This window comes from Acanthopagrus latus, chromosome 7, assembly GCF_904848185.1.
Source record: "Acanthopagrus latus isolate v.2019 chromosome 7, fAcaLat1.1, whole genome shotgun sequence".
NCBI lineage: Eukaryota > Metazoa > Chordata > Actinopteri > Spariformes > Sparidae > Acanthopagrus > Acanthopagrus latus.
Window position 1 is genome coordinate 18,097,409 of NC_051045.1, and position 20,391 is coordinate 18,117,799.

At 41.1% G+C, this 20,391-nt stretch overlaps 1 protein-coding gene across 3 annotated transcripts in view; it reads right to left on the minus strand.

The window, feature by feature from the left end:
• cntn3a.2 (contactin 3a, tandem duplicate 2) overlaps nucleotides 1-20,391 on the minus strand; it is a 42,822-nt gene that overhangs the window by 16,418 nt on the left and 6,013 nt on the right. For all 3 annotated transcript variants that reach the window (XM_037105463.1, XM_037105462.1, XM_037105464.1), the window contains 11 exons: nucleotides 17,493-17,668; nucleotides 14,311-14,406; nucleotides 13,579-13,782; nucleotides 12,612-12,714; nucleotides 12,079-12,263; nucleotides 10,526-10,662; nucleotides 8,008-8,137; nucleotides 7,407-7,557; nucleotides 6,600-6,727; nucleotides 4,380-4,549; nucleotides 2,789-2,906 (listed from right to left, as the gene is read on the minus strand). In XM_037105463.1, the coding sequence (XP_036961358.1) occupies nucleotides 2,789-2,906; nucleotides 4,380-4,549; nucleotides 6,600-6,727; nucleotides 7,407-7,557; nucleotides 8,008-8,137; nucleotides 10,526-10,662; nucleotides 12,079-12,263; nucleotides 12,612-12,714; nucleotides 13,579-13,782; nucleotides 14,311-14,406; nucleotides 17,493-17,668 (1,598 nt within the window). The remainder of the gene's footprint in view (nucleotides 1-2,788; nucleotides 2,907-4,379; nucleotides 4,550-6,599; nucleotides 6,728-7,406; nucleotides 7,558-8,007; nucleotides 8,138-10,525; nucleotides 10,663-12,078; nucleotides 12,264-12,611; nucleotides 12,715-13,578; nucleotides 13,783-14,310; nucleotides 14,407-17,492; nucleotides 17,669-20,391) is intronic.

Genomic DNA, 20,391 nt, shown 5'->3' on the forward strand with positions numbered 1-20,391 from the left:
AAAACGACTCAGCTACTGTCGTTGTCTAATACCACATGATTCTAATAATGCATCTGTCACAAAAAATACACACACTGACACCACCGTTATCGCTGTCAAATGAGCTCGTCATCAATCGCTTTTTGTTAAGAGCACGTATCCACAAAGGGAAGCTAGATCCTCACGTCATGTGCAGCGACTTCTGGCTTTAATTTGTCAAAGTTATCCGTCTCTGAGATTTATGCCTCCACCCCAAAATGAATAGGAGGGTGAAAGGAGCTTTGAAAAATGACATTTTGAAAAACTCACCAGCAACATCTATTTCCAGATTCAGTGTCCCCATTGCTTTGGATAATATACACAACACAGGACGATTTGTCTGGTGGGAAGTAGTTCCAAAGAAAACAGCGACAACTTTTTGCAAAGATATATTAACGTCAGTGGTGGAAGGTAACTACCTAAGTACGTTAACTGTTTGCTGTTCAAGCATAACACAAGACTATTTCCATTTTTTCACCCTTTACTTCTTTTCCACCGTACTTTTTTCTCCACTACATAAATCTGTCAGTCACTTCACTGTTTCTCCAAACAGTAATGGCCTTCTAAGCTATTAAGATGGTTTGGTTTAAGTGTTGAGCCTCAAAATATCAAATATTTTCAGAAAAAGGAATGGATGAATAAAAATGCTGATACATCTTACATTTAAAATGCCGTCACTATCTAATCACCTAACTGCCAGTGGAGAGTTGGGTGAGGTTTGATGGTCCTCAAAAACATTTCTAAAGTGTCACCACAAAACAGCGTTGCAGCATTCTCCGAAACAACTGAAGACGATGGTGACTCGTTTCAAAATGAAACATCCAACAACAACTAGAAAACAACAAACAGACCAAACAGAAAGTGGCTCCATGTGGCTTGTGCGGTGCAATCCAAGTCTCCGGAAGCCCAGCGGTTCAAAATTGATTTGAAAAGATGTTATTTATCACTTCGAATGGGTGCTTTCAGCCCAGCAGCTACAGTAAAGATTTCAGCTTAAAAAAAGGGTATAAATCACATTTTCTCTTAAATCAGTTCCATCTCTTGGCGTCTTGACACTTGGGTTACACTGGAAAAGCAGCATGTAGCCATTTCGTGTTTTTTACATTTAAAAAAAAGTCACCATCTGCTTCAGTTGTTTAGGAAAATAATGCAACGCAAGAAATGTTTCGTGGTCTAAGAATCTTCCATCAGCATGGGGGGTGAGAAGATAATGACTTAACTTTCATTTTTGACTGAACTGTTCCTTTAAGTAAAGGATTTGAGTATTTCTTCCACCACGGATTGTTATCTGTTGCATTGAGATGGACAGATGGACAATTAACAGTGCCTGCTAGATACCACTGGGGTAAACAGTTTGATTACTGGTTATAGGTATAAACATAGTGGAGGTTTGCAAATTTGATGATAACTGTCTAGCCACTAGATAGACACGTCTGATCCATGACTGGTTTCCTATTCGGCTTTATGCTTTGTCGCCCAACATTTGAAGCCATTCAATCCAAGCAACTAGACATCCATGACAGCTGCTGTGGGCAGGAAGTGTAAATAATGCACAATCTGAGCCGCTGACAAGTTTCTCTCCAGTCAATACTGGGGCCAATACGTTTCCATGGGCTTGATAGTGCCTCCACATGAAAAACGGCCTCATTTCCACTTAGTCCTCAGCCATTCAGAAAGGTTATTAATGCCATTTGCCTACAAGATCTCCAGCACGCCAAGCTAAATCACTGGTGGGTGTCCGTACAAGATAAAGATATGGATCTGAGGCATTTCAAATCTTGACACCCTAATCATCCCTCACCTCATCTGACATTTAACATATTTGCATACTGTCAATTTGCTGGGTGATTTGGCAGATTATTGATCATAGGCAGAAACATCCCTCCTCCTGCAAAACCTGCCGCTTCCCCCGAAACCCATCATAAAAGTTGTTCTGTTCGGTTCTGCCCGATGTAACTCTCAACAATTGTGTCTCTGTGGAGCCATACATACTGCACGAGTGAGCACAGACAGGGATCTAAACATTTTCCACTGTCAAGTACGATTCAAGAATATTGGAAATTGGTCATTACAAAGAAAGAGAGCGAGAGAGTGGAGGGGAGAGAGAAAACACAAATAGCTGATATTCCTGTTATTTCGCCCAGTTTTGTCAAGTTCTCCACTTCCACAAGCGTCCCTCCCTGAATGCAATACGAAAAAAAAAAGCAAGCCTCCTCTCCATCTGATGTAATCAAGCGGCTGCTGCTTAGCAGGACAGGAAAACTGTGTCCTCTCCGATGACACACCGAATGGTTTTCATGAGAATATGGACATTTTGCTTTGCGGGCTGAAACAAAACCCATTTCAGTTTAAAAGCCGAAATGAACATTACACGCCCCGACAGCCAGCATTTGTAATGATCTCAGTAAAACATAACCATAAAACATCTTCAAAAATCTCTGCTTTTTGCAACACAGCTTTATTTGATACCAGAATACGGACACCTTTTTTAAAATGGCTTACACATGACAGAGTGTCCTTGAGCAAGACAATGAGGCCCAAGTTCCTCCCTGTGCTTTGTGTGTGTGTGCCGGTGTGTAAATGGGTGAATCAGTGGAAAATTGTAAAGTGCTTTGTCCGTTAAAGTACAAAACGTTGTGTAAGTGGAGTCCATTTGCCATTTACAGCTAGATTTTTAGTTCCCCTTTTATAAAAAAAAGAGGAGGAACAATCCTGGCTGTGAGCCCTGTTTTAATTAGCGACTGCAGAGCGGAGAGGAGGTTTTTCTTACCTTTCACAATCAATACGGCCACGGCTGACAGGCTCTCCACGTCCGTGTCCACCACACAGATGTATTTGCCGGCATGGTAAAGCTGAATGTTCCTGATCATCAGATCTCCTGCTGTTCTCTACCAAGGAGGAAAGAAAGCTTTATGTAGCATGAAAGATAACAGACCTTGTGACAGCTTATTAAAGAATGTAGTGAAGCATATATAAGGTGCAGTAAATAGCAGTGCCAGAAACATTTGCAGATCCTGCAGTTATTTTGCCGGGGGAACACTTCGCGCAAAAAATCTGGCCTGTTTTCAAAAAGACATTTCACACCGCAGATATTTTACACGTATATCTTGACAGAATGTGCAGCTAAAGTCATAAAAGAGAAGGTGATGAAACGTTTTTCTTGAAGAGGACGGACCCTCTGAGTCACATACTGCTGACCAAGACGAGCTCAGGTGAGAAGGATAAAGGCCAGAATTCACACAAATTATATGCCGCCAATGTTTTTTTTGTGTTTGACAAGGCCTTGCGTATTTCACTTCCTTTTTGTAGAGGTCGTTGCTGCTATGTTCAAGACCGGCTACAAGAAAAACTACACAAATAAAGGTATTGAGGCAGAGTTCAGCTGGTTTTTGCTCGACTGGCGACAGAAAAAAGGGCCGCTAGATTCTCATCTGAGCGGACACCCGTAAGCAGAGCATAAGTGGTGAAATCGTTCTCTTGGCATTGGCAGGGAAAAGTGGCAGCACAGCCAACGCAGTTTAATTATGGAAATTAAATTCCTTGAAGCAGCAAAGTTAAGTTGATAATCTCTTTGGACTGGGGACATTCTAGCATTCCTGAGGAAGGAGTCTCTTCTCAGATAAGAATATTTTCAGTCAGACACACACACTCACACACTCACACACACACACACACACACACACACACACACACACACGCACACACACACACACACAGGAAGAATGGTTAATCTCAAAGGGTGTGAGGGTTTTCTGAAAGTGTTTTGTCATCTGGGGCGCTGCCATGCTTTCGTTTCTTTAAAAGACACCTCTAATGATGTGTATCCCCTTCCTGTTATAAGGAGCTGTGCAGCAAGCTATGTCAAAGTAGGATTTGAAAAGAATTCAAGACCAGCCAGGAGTATTAAAAAATAGATTACCTCAGAAGGCTGAGCTCCGGTGGGAGAAGTGTACTCAGAAAGATGACAACCTGTCACAATGGCTGAGCAACTCACCCATTACCTACATGATGGTTTTTATGTCGGAAGTGTATTTTGACATAGTAACCGCTGTGTTTCCATTCACAAAAGTACAACTGGAAGCTTAGAGGGGGCTGTATGATCTTATAGGGCTTCCTTCCAAAGATTTTCACATTACCACATCTTATCATTCCTCAGAGGAGACTTTTAAAATTGCAAGATGGATGGCTTCACATCGCACTGCAGCCAAAGCAGCCACGGTAAATCTCTCTGAGAGATACCATGATGTCAAACCACAAGCTGTCTCTTTTAAGTGATGGCAGCGATGAAATGAAGCAAGAAGGGATGAGGTGCCAACTGCCCATTCGCAAGTTCTGAAGAAGTATGACTGCGGGTCACTCACCCCACCCACGAGCTCAAAGTGACCGTCTCCCTTGGCGATGAGCTGTCCATTAAAGGCCCAGGAGAAAGAGACGTCAAGGACGGGGTCACTGGTGACCTGACAGGGTAACACGATGCTCTCGCCCACAATAATCTCCATATCTGTTGGCCCCTGGGTGATTCTGGTCGGATCTGCCAGAGACCGAAAAAAAAAAGAAAAAAAAGTGAAAAGGAGTCATTTCCTATGCGGATGGCTGCCAGTCTCACACAACATTTATTATGACAGGATGAGCAGTGCTTTGTTGATTTTCCAGAATAAAAGCACCATATGATGGCATATTGCTGCCACGTCAAAAAATAACTGTAACTAACTGTGTGTAACTTTTACGTTTTAAGGTCAAAAGTTTATTGGGACAACAAGATGTTTTTTCATGTTAAAACAAGATATTTTCACACTGTTACGATAAAAAACTTCCTAAATTATAACAAGAAACTTGTATGTATTTATACACACTATATATTGTTATAATAGGAAATGTCTTACAGTAGATTGCTATGACACATTTCAGTATCATTTAGTATCATATAATATTTGATGTTATATGACACTATGATATAAAAACATATTGTTATAATGTGAAACATTTAAGGTTTTAACGACAACAAGGTAACAAGGTCATTTATTTCATAGTTTATATACAGAATACATGATTTATACTATACCACAGTGTATGTGAATTCTCAATTCTGATTGGCTGCCGGGTGTCAATTCACTCCTGATATCGGAACACCTATAGACCAACTCAAGTAGGTCCATTTCCAGTCTCTGCACCACCCTACTTTAATGCTCTATAGCCTGTATGTAGGACAGTGTCTTTTCATCTGGGTAAAACAGCAGCAACAAGATGTCGATGATACTATGGCCACCATCTTCTCATTGAAAGATCAGGTAAACACTGTCCTTTAACACTGACCAGACTCAGTGCTATTGTCATGTGTAAACGTGTAAATCTGTTGTTATAACGTGAAAACATCTTGTCATAACAATTAACTTTTTTTAAAATGAGATACTGATACATGGCAGCAATGCGCTTCTGTATGCACAAGCAATAAAGTAATACAGCACCATCACAAGAATGTGGTGTATAATACACTAAGTCACAGGCAGAGCAGTTTTATCTACAAAGAGGAAGGTCTCATCAAAGTCTGAGTCGAATAATGTGATAACATGAAGCCTGCCACGACTAAAATGGCCTAATACTCGAGGCTGACACAGCTGGAATAATCTTCTGAAATCCTGATAGCAATTACAATACACTGTGGATCAGATAAAACTTCATGTAATGGGCTTCTCTGTGCATCCAGAACAAAAATGAGGGGCACTGCTTCAGAGTCTACAATAGCAGTCATTTGGCTAAGTCTGCTGTGCTTCAAAAGTCATGATAATGAATCCACTAGAATCAAATAAAGAAGGTATAAAGGGAGAAGATTTGCACTCTAACATCTTACCTTATATAGACTGTCAAAGGGTAAAACAGTGTCCCCTCCGCTCTTAAGCTACTAATAATCAATGTCTGGGCTACTAGCTGCATTTTGGCCTTGAAAAACAGTCATGTGAAAACATAACTGGCCTTGGCACTTAGAGCAGCAGACAACAGCATTCAGCATATTAATAAAACCAGTAAGAGAACACACAACAATCACTCCACTGGAAACACACTCTCAACAATAAAAGCATCTGTAACACCTCCTCACTAACGCTTTCATTGCTTCCACTTTCATTTGTTGCAGTAAATTGGTTGTTTCAACTGCTTTGAGGAGAACAATGATCCAGTACTTTCTCAAACACCTTCCAAGTGCATTATTGCAGCCACTGCAGAATGCAGCCAAACAAAACAACTCAATAAAATGAGGCTGACAGACAAGAGTCTTTCTTTTAAGGTTGCAGCTGAGCGCTGGCATTGAGAAACAAAAACTAAATACATAAACAATAAAATCGCATGTAAAAACATCCAAGGATGTTCCTTGATTATGCAGAGCGCCTCAAGCAGAAAGACATCCGAAGTTTTAACGTGCTGCTCAAAGCAAAAACCTAAAGTTTGTTTATGTTTTCTACCCACCAGTTATTGACTCAAGCCCTCGCGGTACAGCAGCTCTCTCCTGCGTAAATCCATACTGAGCAACAAATTCTGCTTACTAAAAGGCATGCACAGACATTCTGCTGTTTAACGGCGGAGCTTACCGGTAACAAGGAGCCTTCCAGTTGTACTCGACATGCCAAATCTATTCCGAGCGAAGCATGTATAGCTGCCTGCGTCAGACCTGCTCACGTTGGCAAGCCTCAACGTTCCATCCGGGGATAACGTGATCCTGAAGAAGTGTATAAACAGAGGCAACAGCTTACAATCTAACACAGAATCATTTATTATTAGATAAACACAGATTCTGGATTTGTCTTCATGTCAATGATAATGTCATCAAAGGTGCGTGTATGACCAGACAAGGCTTAAAAGGGGCACCTGCTCTGACATCTACACAAAATGCTACTTGAAAAACAAGTTAAAAAATATGAATGCACACTGTTTCTTGCTTGTAACAAGTCAAAAAGAATCTATTAATGGAACATGTAAAAATTGTCAAAAGTTTTTGTAATTATGTCTGGCTAATTTTCATAATGCTTTTATTTTGGGTGTGTACTGGAAGTGTTTACTTGCTTAGATGTTACAAAACACAGTATTTTTCTCATACCGTCCATGCATGTATGTTTTGACATTACAACCTTACAAAAGTCCCGGTGGCTCGTTTGGAGGCACGTTTTCTTAATATGAGCTGTGAGCGTTTCTTTGTGGATGAGCGTTTTTGATACTTTAAAAGTACTCATATTGAACCTAGACCTGCTTTCTTATAAGATGATATATAAAAAAAGATATATAAACTTTCAACAATATGGGAGTATGTGCCTCCGTTTCCTTCACTTCTTTGAACCATCTGTTTTTTTGCAACAGCTTCATAAAAGAACACATGCAGCCACTTGCAGTTCAGTCATCACCTGTCATTGGTGTGGATAGGCAGGTTTCCTTTCTTCCATAGGATGCTGGCAATGGGATAGGCCTGCGGTTTGCACTCTAAAGTCACTGTAGTTCCTGCCTTGGCTTTGAGCAAAGCTCTGAGGACATTTCCTGTGAAGTCTGGTGGAGAGGCTGACGGGAAACAGTAAACTGACTTTAGTACAAGACTGCAGCAAATCTCCCAGGGCATCCAAAGCAAGTTTCAGTTTGATCTGTTCACAAATCATCAAATGTTAAAGAAACAGAGACTGACGTTTTATAAAAATTTTAAGGGGAATCAACTAAATATAAAATTGAATCACTAGTGATCATTTTTTATTCTGTTTTTTATGTAGAAGATGTTTTTTCTGTTAAACTGGGAACCCTTTATCCATCAGCCCATCCTCACCATAACATCAAAGTGAATCAGGATATCACCAAGGGAAAAATTATGTTTTAAATGTGTTTGGCCCCATAATACCAACCCGGTGACCCCATTATCCACTAATCCAGACAACCTTTAAGAATGACAGTAAGTTGACCTTTAAGATTCTTTGGCAACAATGATTTGAGGATTTAAGGGACAGATAAATGCCATCCTACCTAAAACCATTAGTTCAGCAGCAAAATATATGACACCGTGTTTATTCTCAGCCACACACTGGTACATGCCAGCGTCAGATAGCGTCAGTGCCGACACTGACAGGACTCCATCCTCCACATGGATTCTGTCCTGTGAAGAAAGAGGATGAAAGAAAGCAATCATTGCTTAAGACTTGAAGGTAGCCGGTGCTTTGCTCAGCGCGTTCTGTCGAAGCTCAATAACCATCGGATCGGGTTAGAGGCATTGTCAATGGGCGCAGATCAAATTGGGATTATGTTGCAGAGAATGAATCAGTCAGAGCGCAAGCTACATTTTTTCTTTTTCCAAATATGCTTGTTGTCACCGTCATGTAAACCAGTCTTCTTTACAGTGTGCCAGTCGGTCCTGCCGGTCTGAACTGCTTCCATCCAGCTTTTTTCAGCGCTAATGTCTGACAGGGAAAACAGAGCTTGTGTCTCTTTGTGTCTGTGTGACTACATTATTTATTTTCCCGTTACAAAAGTTAATTTTTGTCCATTCAATACATCATTAAACACTTGTGCCAGGGTTGGGTTTATTGAACACTGAGCCCTCTACCATCATAACTGTATGATTTAACCCCACCAGCCAGAGAGTGCAAAAAGGCGGTATGTCCCCCACTATTATGAAGGTCTACGTAGGCGAACCAAAGACCACTGGGGGCAACAGTTTTCCTATTCTGCAGCTGCTGTTGGTATGTTCCTTCAAATTGCTCTGTTGTTGTTTGCACTATTATTTTCTCAGTGTCCTCTGTATAGCGTGACAGCTAACTTTGTTTTCAAGCTTCAGAGGCTGAACAAAGCAAAGTCATGGACACGTCTTGTGGAGATGAAGACCCTTTTAAGTCGTCAAAGCAACAGTGGGAATCGTCAGTAACTATCTTGGTGCGCTTCATTTCGCTTTGGGACAGTGTTCCTGACACAATTAAAACACTTTGGACATTGTCATTTGGTAGACATCACCCAGCCCTAACTTGAGATGAAAGATTTTACCAGATCAGATACAGCCTGATCCATAAAATCATGTTTATCTTTGTTGCCTGTGAGCATTAAGCTGTAACATTCTCAGTATCTAACTAAGCAACAACATCTTGAGAAACGACCATTCGATATACTTCACAATTGGCAGGTTTGTTGCTGAGGACCTGAGGAAGTGCGGCATCCAATTTAGTGCAATTTGGACATGGGACACATTCTATATTAATACATTTTGAATAAACAGCGAACTCTGTTCAGCAGGGGGGTGGGGCATGAGCGCTCAATGCTTCATGGCTCTAGAGACTGATGCTGCCTGCTCCTTGAATGGTTCCATTTCCCGACTGCTCAGAGCGTTTAAACACATTGACACGGGGAAGTAGACGTAAACAACATGGAGATTAGCATTGTGCAAATACAACACAAAACAAATGCAGAAAATTAAACAAGTCTGGATGCATGGGAAGGTGCAGTCAATATGGATTTTATATTCTTCAGCAAGAAGCGGAGTTGAGATTTTTAAGTTTCTGTCACCAGTAGTACGCTAGCTAACATAAGCTTCAAGACTTCTAGGGCTGGAATGTTTATCGTTGCTTGGCAGCACTGTCCCCTGCTCTGGCCCGGTTCAGAAAATACTGATGCAGTCATCCCAATTTTAAATGGTAAGTACCAAATGCTTGATGAGTCTGTCTGCAGTACAGGAGGCTGTAAACCCCTCATATTACCAGATAATCTTTGTGGAAGAGCATGTTACAGACTGTGCACTAGTCACTTTAATAGAAGTGTACATTTGCACATCAATATGTTCATCATAAGCAATGTATATCTATGTATATCTGAAACTAAAATAATAAAAAAAAAAACTACATTATGCTGCCTCTAGGATCATGCAAATGCCAATCATATTCTAAATAATGCAACATAAACTATATCATCGAAATCAAATTAAAGAGTGACATTTAAAAAAATGTTTTTCTCATAATAAAATCAGACAGGATGTATTTTCAGTCCAACTCAAAAGAAGAAGCTTCGCTCTGGGCTTTATTAAATTTGAGTGAGAAAGTCCAGCTTAAAGCTGTGGATCTCAAAATACACAGGCCTGCATGTATTTCTCTGGTGGTCTGGTGAAAGGTGTGCTGCTATATACAGTGTATTTCACAGAAGATTAAGTCCATTGTCCCTAAATCTCGAGGAGCTTAAACATGCACCATGAATAATGAAAAACAACCACTGACTCCATTCAGATGAAATGGAGCAATCTCCCAGGGACTACACTGATCCACTCTCTAAGACTGTGTAATCTGCCAAGGTAGAGCAGAATAAGAGACAGTTACATCCATGTCTCATCACTGGCGCACCTCAGCGAGATGTTTACACTCTCCTCTCATCTCACTCTAAATTGCGCTTGGAAAAACAGCAATGTGTTTGACGCCAGGCTCTCTAAAATGAAAGCATGAGCCGAGGCTGAAGATTAAGTCTTTAAAATGAAATACTGGTAGGTGGCAGGAGACGGGCTGTAATTTACCTCCGAGAGAAGCTGTTGGCCGTTCTTCAGCCACGTGTAGGAGGGTTTCGGCTTCCCATTGGCCCGGCACTCCCAGTACAGTCTCTCCTCTATGGCCAGGGCTGTGTCCTTCACGGCCTGGATCCACTGAGGCTTGGCTGAGAGAATGAAAATAGACTCAGGTGAAATATCTGACAAGAAGCAAGACGACAGTTTCTGAAGGAGCGGCATGATTTATCATTAAATATGCTGCATCCGAAATAGTTCAAAGGAAAAGCTTGAGCAGATTGACAGCTCAAATAAGTGGAAATCATAAAAAACGTTTGGAGAATGGGTTTGTCTTTAAAGGGAATAGAGAAGAGAAGAGAGAATGTGAGCTATCACTCAGTTTCATCACTTAAATGTGGCAGCAGCCTGTGGCAACTCAAGATTAGCACCGAACACTACGAAGCAGGAAGCGCTCATCATGGCTGAAGTGCACTGACACTCACCCCAACCTGTCACCTTGATTCTGCGTATAATAAACATCATCCACCGTCTGCTTTCCAACCAGCACAGCTCATCCTGCTTCTTGCCGTGCACATATTTACAGCTTTTCAGGGAATTTTCATGGGTAGTGCCGTTGCCCATAATAAGCACGGCGCACTTCGCAGCCACTGTACATACCGTCAGCTCCAATTTCACAGGTGTCATTTTCCCTCTCTCACCAAAATTCACAGCTGAAGTACGCCAAGAACCAGGAAATGTAAGAACCATGATAAAATTAAAATCAGCAGCCCCTATTATCCGAGGAGAGGGTAAAGACTAAAGACACACTTTCAGCTGTGTGTATACCAATGAGCTGCTGAAATTATTAGGATTATAATGTCACCGGATACCAATTCTAAACCACTTAAAGCAACTGTTGAGGTCACATAATAAGTACATTCAAGGTCCAGTGTGTAGGATTTATGGGGGAAAAAATGGGATATGATTTAAAATGTTTTCACAACTGCTTAATAAGGCAGTCATTCAAGTTACGCTGTAACCATGTTGTTAGCTGTGTAGTCAACCCTCTGCTAATGTAGTGTGAGGTGGACTACCAAGCTATATCAATCAAAACCCACCCCCATGACACAAGAGCTACTAACCCAGCTGCCAGAGAAACACACTCTGTGGACTAAAGCGTGGCTTGAGTCCGAGAGAGCTGTGACCCAGCCGGCCCTGAACTCCACAGATGTTTTTTGCACATGCACATTGTAGATGACTATGAAAAGGCATTATACTAAGCACATTGATAAAAAACAACCTTTTTTTACATCTATGAAGAGAACTTGAAAGCAAAATGTCAGTTTAGCCCACTTATACACTATATTTTTACCAAATGAACTTGAAAGCACCATGAACCCAAACATCATTTTAAATTTGGTCAGCGTAGGCTTTCTGAATGGGAGGGTCAGTGAGGGGTATTTAGTTGGTCACAATCTGCAGCCTCACCACTAGATCCTGCACACTGGACCTTCAACACTTCATTAATTTTACAATCAGGACTGTTGTTTGTACTGTCTTAGCTTGCCAAACAGAAGTCAAAGTACCGTAGAAGGCCAGACGACCGGTGGCTGTGTTCTTGCCCATCCTGTTCTCAGCCACACACTCGTATCCTCCCGTATCGTCCTGCTGGAAGCTGGGGATCTCCAGCACGGCGTTCGAGTACTTCATTTTGACTTTGCTGGGGAAGGGGACGCCGTTAGCCCTCTTCCAGGTGATTTCAGGCACAGGGCTGGAAGAAAAACAGTCAGGAAAGCTCAGTGGGAAATCATGATTCACTTTCCTTTGAACTTATAAGATCGTTGCTCAGGTAGCAGGAGTCTGTAATAATCCTGCAATAAAGTGTTTGATTGAGCTTAAACCCTGTATTTCTTTTGCAGATGAATGGTTTAGAGTTAAGTCAATCCTGCAACAACATAAAAAACTGTCTCACGTGGTTCTCAGCCCAATCATGGCTTGGCGCTGCACTCTGAGAAATATAATTGCAACAGTAAGTTTACTGTATAGAAATCCACAGGCTCCTCGCCTGGAATGAAAGACAGCAGAAGATTGAAAACATGCTTCAAGAAATCCAGCTTACTTCCCAAGGGCGAAACACTCCAGCGTAACTGTTGATCCTTTCGCGGCGGGCACATTGTCTGGGAAATTAACTTCTATTTTCGGCTCGTACTCGCCCATCACTCCTATGAAGAGCAAGCACAAGAACTTGCTCAGTCCTCCATTATTCATGACTTACAAGCAATATGGCTTGCATTATGGACCAAACAATTGCAGTGTAAAACTAACAGAGGAGAAATAAAAGACACATGAGCAAACATTGTCTCACGGGGATACTCAAAGTAGTACGTCACTTAAGTGTGCAGTGGCCACATCTGAGAGGAAAAACTCTTGCAAGGAATAATTTAAACCTGCTCTTAGTGGAGTGGTAGATCTAAAATCTTGTGTTTTCAGCTCGTCTAGCTGTTTATCTATTATCTCAAAGCCTGAGTGGGCGGCACCCAACCTCTCGTGGTTTTTATTGTTACTATCAGTATTCAGAGAAGACAGCCAAGGCCCGGATCAGAAAGTGATGCGACGGGATTTAAATTTATGCAGCTACATGTACAGTACACTGAGTGGAAACTAACTGGTTGAGCCACCAGAACACTCAATGTAATGGTCCAGTGACGTACGGCTTATGTTTAATTCATTCCCAAGGCAATCTTTATTCACTCTTTCCATGAAAGCGTAACAGAGAATAGAACAACAGAGCACTGAGGGCCAGCCTGAGAATTCATGTGAAAGCACAGGGAAAGCTTTTAAAGTGAATGCGAATTATAAGAAAAGCTAAGTCAGCAGAGACGAGATTTGGGCGCTTTGTTTGCTGGCCTACATTGAGGAGCAACTATTTACTTACAGGCATTAGCACCGAGGGTCTCAACCACAGCGAGGCACGACAGGACAAAGGGCTCTCATGCTTAGTATGATGATTAAAGCCACCTTGAAAGGGAAGGTCCTCAACATTAAAGGCATACTTGTCACATCCCAAACTTAAGCGGCTGTCTTACCGTCGGTCCTGAGGATCAGAGACGTGGGTGAGCTCTGCACTTTGCCCTTTGTGATGCTGTTCATCACTACACAGGTGTAGTTACCCACGTCGGACGGCTCCACCTTGGCGATGTAAAGGTTTCCCGTCTGCTGGGAGACGAAACGTCGATTGTCTTGTTGAACAAAGTACGGGTACTCGTTGAAGACCCACGCATAAGTAAGGTCTGAAAGACAAGCAAGGGTGCAGATCATGGACCCCAAATGATGAGACATTACATGGAATCAAAGGGGCACTGTGTCGTTTTGGAGAAGATATTTGAATATTTACGATATTAATGATCTCTATATATGAATGTCCTCAGAGGAAAATCAGGTACCCAGAACACTGTTTGAAGCTGGAAAGATGACAGGGTCCGCCACACCTAAACAAAGTAGATCAATCTGAAATTGTGTTGTCCTTTAAGGTCAGTTTGTTTAATCAGTTTATTCAGTCACGGAAACAAAAAAGAGTCTGTTTATTTAGTTTATTTCAAAATCAGTCAATGAAGATCTTTTTTCTTCTGATTGAAATTTCTTCCCCAAAACTACAAAGCACACCTTTAAGAGTCTTAAATCTGATTAGAAAAAGGCCAATCAATGGTGACAAGATTAGACTGTGATCTTTAAATTTACACAGTTGCAGTGTTGGATAGAGAGAGAGAGAGAGAGAGACAGAAAGACAGAGAGAGAGAGAGAGAGAGAGAGAGGTTTACCTCCTGAGGAAGTGGGTGTCCCGCAGAGTAACACCACTCCTTGGCCCTCTCTGACTGACACTGCGCTTCTGGTGTGGACTTTGAAATGATCTAAGTCTGAGACAATGAGAAGAAAGATCACCGCAGGATCTCCCGAATCAGAGAGAAACACTGCTGAGTAAAAGCTCTCAGCAAGACACTGATACAGCGCTATAAAGAAATTGTCATGAGGACAGCATTTCTGCAACGCCTGAGAGGGAGAGAGACTTAAGAGGGGTTTTGTAAAAAGATCAAAACACAATGCAGACATTTGAGCCCGGGCCCTCAATTAGACATTAGATTTAACTTTAATGACACAGGGACTAGTCTAGCGCAAGCAGTTTCTAAGTGAAGTTTCTGGGTTTCTCCCTTATTATTCAAAGCTCTCCCAGCATCATCCTGTTCTGTTATTTTTTCAGTTATCACCATATATGGATAAATAGTTTGCGTACATTTGTCTGACGTCATCCAAGTTGCCAGGTCATCTTCGAGACACAATCCACACACACTGCATATGAACTAAACCCATCTGTCCCAGCAACCTGGCAACTCAGGTTTATGAGAACGCTAATTTGACATTTTCCCACCACCTGCTCATGAAAAAAATGTTGTTAATAAAAGCAAATAAAATCAAAGAAAAGCAATTTTATGTGGGTTTTCAAAAGGGATTTAGAAGACCAGACTGAGTTTGCAGCCCTGATCTCCTCAGGCAGGTCATTCCACAGTCTTTGTGTTATAATACAGACCTTGGAATGAAGAGGAACACTTCGAAAATCTCAAAGAGAAGTTAGGGACATAGGGAAATAAAAAAAATCTAACTTGGAGCAAGGCCTCTCAGGATTTTGTAAGTGTAAAGAAGCCAGGATCAGTGTAATGTGGTCATGTTTCCTAGCATGAGTCAGAAATTCTGGCAGCAGAGTTTTGGATGAGCTGGAGGTGGGAGATTGATCTTTTGTTGATGCCAGAGAGGAGAGAGGAGTCTAACGACTGGTTATGTAGGCATGAATAACAGTTTCCAGATGTTCGTTATAAAGAAATGGTCCAAACCTGCAGATATTTCTGAGATGGTGAAAGCCAGATTGAACCACAGATTTAACATGTTTATCTGAGCTGAAGTTTAATTAAAAAAACACTGAGAATTCTGCAAAGCTCGGTTATAAAATGAGAACCAAGGCTGTTGGACCAGAATTTTGTCCAATAATTATTATCTTCTTCTTCCATATCTGTAAATGTTGGCAGGTATGCATGATAGGACAGGCCACAGCCCAAAACATGACAAAAACAAGTTAAAAACAGTAAAAAAAAAAAAAAAAGGAGAGAAATCCAAATATAATTTGGTTTCTTGGTCTAACTTACCCTATAGAAGGTGGAACAAGAAGCTATCGCTTAATAGTAATCTCTGATGTCAGATCCAAATAGTACTGAGAGATAAAACAAACTAAATACCACACAGTCATCAGACGGATGCACTTCAGGCATATGTTGGCTGTTATTACCAACGCGGGGTCAGAATAATGTGACATGTAGCTAATTACTGAATGCAAGTTGCACACATTATTTTAGTACTCCATTGGATGACGAAACATGTAGTCTCATGTGAATACTTTTGGCTTATTTCAAAATCAAACATTGATCAATACGTCACATCAAGGGCCATCCACTACAGGATTTTTTTTCTCTTTAAAATGACATTACGTAGAAATTGCCCTTTTTCAGCTTCTGAGTGCATCACCGCTGCCGTTCTTTACATATCCCAGGTCTGCAACGATTAGTCAGATGTAATGCAGGTGCTAACTACACACAAATCTCATGGCGTCATAGAAATGTCATGTGTTGAAAATGTGAATGTTGATGTAAACATGTATGTAACACTGTGATCCTACCCTCTCACTGAAGTTACATAGCGCTGAAACAAGTGATAGAGACCATCCACCAGCCATCCTATTTCATGACAGTGTGCCATCAACATGATTCTGATGCTGTTATTTTAAGGTGAATGTTGATGCTGCTTTAAACATCTCAAAATCTTCTCAATGCATTCTCCATATTCTGTATTTACAGCTGGTCAAATAAAAACATTTGTACTGTGTCTATTCCTCTACACGCCAAAGACGCCGTGCCAAAACAATGGCAATATATCAAAGCTGCAATCAGTTAATATCTATATATAATCCGATTACATTTTTAAAAATTGGATGATTTTTGCAATTTCACTGCGTAGACCTGGTAATATGTTTACATGGTTATTACATATGTTTTCCAGAGCTGCTTGATTTTGAAAGGGGCTTACCCTGCATCACAAAAAACAAACACGTATTTTTCCACCTACCCTTTGTAGCATCTTGCCGTGCAGGTATTTCTTCTCTGTGTAATCTACAGACTTCACTGCAGTTCTCAACTGGGATTTTTTTTCATTTGAAGGTGAAAATTGGTAAAACTCTTATCAGCAAGGTGTGTAGATTATCCAGTGTTACCAGCACATTAATTCTGCCAAGGCTCATTGTTGTTGAGTTATTATTAAAAGTGATTATTCAATTTTCTCAGCCGTGCATATCTTAAAAGCTTTGTCGAAGAGAACCAAAAATATCCACACTGGCCAGACACCACGGAGGGAAGGTGTGAAAAGATGTTTTGTTGTGATCATGAATAGAACCCTTAATGAACAGTGCATAAACAGTACGTAGTTGTTTCTTTATTCATCTGAGGTGTTTGCTCACCGCAAATATGTGATGTGAGAGAAATTAGTTTATATTCAGCCCAACCTATTAATTTGTGGCAATGCAGATGTAATAAAAAGCAATGTTGGCACTGTTTCTCCTATTCATTTGCATTACTTTGTGTTTTATAACAGAACCAGCATTTTATGCTCCTGTCAGCGTAAAGGGTGGTTTCTTCAGCCTTCAGTCCCTCTTAAGAAACTCTCCTGACAGTGCTTTAGCAAGTTAGTCAACAAAACAAAAAGCAAATGTCAAGTAAAAGTAAAGAACAGTCGTCACACTTAGACTGCACCCACTTCGCATCAACATCACACACTCAACACTGCAGCACTGATAAATATTGCAAATACGGCCCCTCGGTTTGCTGTGCGTCTGCATTATTTGCTAAGTGTGAGTGCAGTTACACTTCAGTTTTCTTAGTGAAAAAAGTGACAAACTGAAACTTACAGGCAAACTGCAGACTTGCTCTCCTGCTGAGGATGGCTCCTACAGTGTTGAACGCCATACACTGGTACATCCCTACATCCTGGTAGCGATCCAGACTGCTTATAATGAGGTTGCCCCCGGACAGACGCCGCCGGCGATCCAGGCCCAGATTTATGAGAGTCCCATTCAATGACCATCTGTGAGGGCAAAGACACCATCAGTCCCTGGCAAAACACACTGTCCATTTCGTTCTACCAACCAAGGTGGTCCGACAGGAGGTGAGCGGAGAACACAACTCACTGTAGTAACTCACTCCGAGTAAGAATAATTTACTGTAAATTTGTTGGCGTGGAGGAATTTATCGGCTTGAAGCATGAACAGCATGAACCCGTACGGTTGTGAGTTTTGCTATTAATTCTTTTCCTGCAGTGATTCAACTTTCCGAAGGAGTGTTTTTTTTCTGAACAGGGCACAATGTCATTTTTGGAAAACAAAATTCAGACAGGAAATATTCACAATATGGATAAGGTAATTATACAAATTCAAAAATATTCATTTTGCTCCAAAACTGAATAAATAAACCATCATCAGAGTAAAAATAAGGTCCCCAAAACATAAAAACAGCATGAAATGGCATTTAAATATTCAGTTTCTTCAGCCATGAAAATGATGACAGTTTGATTATTCAGTTTGTTTAAGCATGAAAATCAATCAGCAAAGGTATTTATCTTCTGTTGAAAAGTGCTTCCCAAAAAACTACATAGTGCACCTTTAAGCCATAAAGACTGACAAGAAAAGAATGGTGGTTAAATGAGCACATCCCTCAAAAGTAAATATGCTGATGAGCATGTGAACAGTCGCATTTTTGTTTTCCTTTACAGTCTTAAATTCCTCTGAAGTGACATTTTTATGAACGGCAAGTTATTGATAATTTCATGCCTCGTGCTACCTATCGTGTTCTGCACAGCTCACGATTGCTGTTCTGCGCCTGTAATCTAATAATACGTAATACTGCTATATCCAACGCGTCTGAGTCGTTTGTTCAACTTAAACCTTAGCCTGTTATTGGTTATGCGTTTCATGCAAATGGCTTATTTATATTGCATGTTTCTCTTTTTGTTCTATTTGTCTTTATTTTGCTCTATCACTTTTTTGCTGCTGCAGCGATCTCCCTTTCTCCCCACTGGGATCATTAAAGTTTAATCAGGGAGGATCATACACAAAGCTGTCCTCCGCTATTTAAGGGAAGCAGAAGAAAAGGGTTGTAGAATCCTACCATCCTAGATATCATCATCAGTCTTAACCATAATCACCTCTTCTCTGCCACATTATATTTACATAATGTGACATTATTCCACCTTTGACTTCTCATTAGGGCAACATATTAGCACTTGGCAAGAGGTAACAATGGGCTGGTGTAACAAAGGATGCCTTTTATACTCTGTTTCATCTGCCATTACACCTTTCCCACACTTAGCGAGAGAGAAAAAAAAAATTACGTTCCACGGCAGGTTCAGGTCATACTATCAAATAAATGACGCACCTGAGAGAACTCTAAGAAACGCTGCGTTAATTCATTGATTTCAACGTGTCCCATTCTCCAGCAGGGACATATTTGCTTTCTCCTCTGCAGCAAGACACAATCTCTTTTTAAATGCTATTCAAAAATGGAGCATTGAGAGGTTCAAGGGTAGAGCACTCTATAAGAATGTTCCGTCGTTCTTCTAAAAGCACAGACATTTTTTTTCCTTCAGCCACATCTTTCTATTTTGCTTTCCTTAAGAGGAAATGAAAGCCATGGAGGCCATGACGGGTAACTTTGCACACACTTTCAAGTTTGCTTTCAATGATTTCTCAAAAAATGTATCCAGACCATTGGATGTTGGTGAGTGCTTGCTGATGTATTCTAGACAATTATAACTGGTAGCTGTGTTTTTGTATAAGATAAAACCTATTACTTATTGAAGGTCCCATATTCCCACATCATACTTTTATTTTTGGTGTCTAAAAATGTTCGAAAAACACATTGCTTTTCTCACACTGTCCGTTGCTGCAGCACCTTTATTCCCCCTCTGTCTGAAATGTTAGCCCAGTCTCCTCTGATTGGTCAACTCTCACAAGTATGCATCACCCACTGACTTATCAGTTATTATGTCTCAATCTGCTTAGCGGGAATTTTTAAGAACCACTAACAAGCTTGGGGCGTGGCTGGAGATTGCACTTGTATCGTTGTGACATCACAATGTTATAGAGGTCCTGACAGCTCTGCTGAAGATTTTCAGATTTTTTTTTAAATATGGGCCTTTTTGCATCTTGTTCGGATTGAGCATTTTGACACTTCTCACACAGTATCAAGACATCACCTAAACCTGCTTTAATCCCAATGAAGACATGGAAATGTCAGTTTCTACAATATGAGACCTTTACGGCAGTGAGGTTTGAGAAGGGTCGGATCAGCTGTGATTCATGCCTGTGTTTGGTGTTTGTGTTCTGTCCTGAGTCACTATTTCACCTCTTTTTGACCTGCTCTAAAGTGCATCTGCTGTTCAGTGGAGCCCTGAACATCGGGCAGGTGATTGAATAGCAACCCCGAAAACCGAATTACTCTGCTTGAGACTGATTTTGTGAACACATGTCGTCGGACCGTCTGACCACAGAGAAAGTCATATATTCCAGATGATCCTGCCGGGCTTCAACCCTCAGGTCGGTTAAAGGTTAGGCAAGTCACCCTCTGTTCAGATGTTTTCAAACCACATCCCTTTCATGCCCCGCTACGCAGGGAGATGCTTTTCTATATGAGATGTGGCTTTTTTTTTGTGCTGCTGCAGTGTGAATACTATGAGGGTCTCATCTCTTTGTGAGTGGCGGGGCTGGCAGAGGGAAAGGGGAAGAAGGGGGAGACAGCAGTGTGAGCCCATTT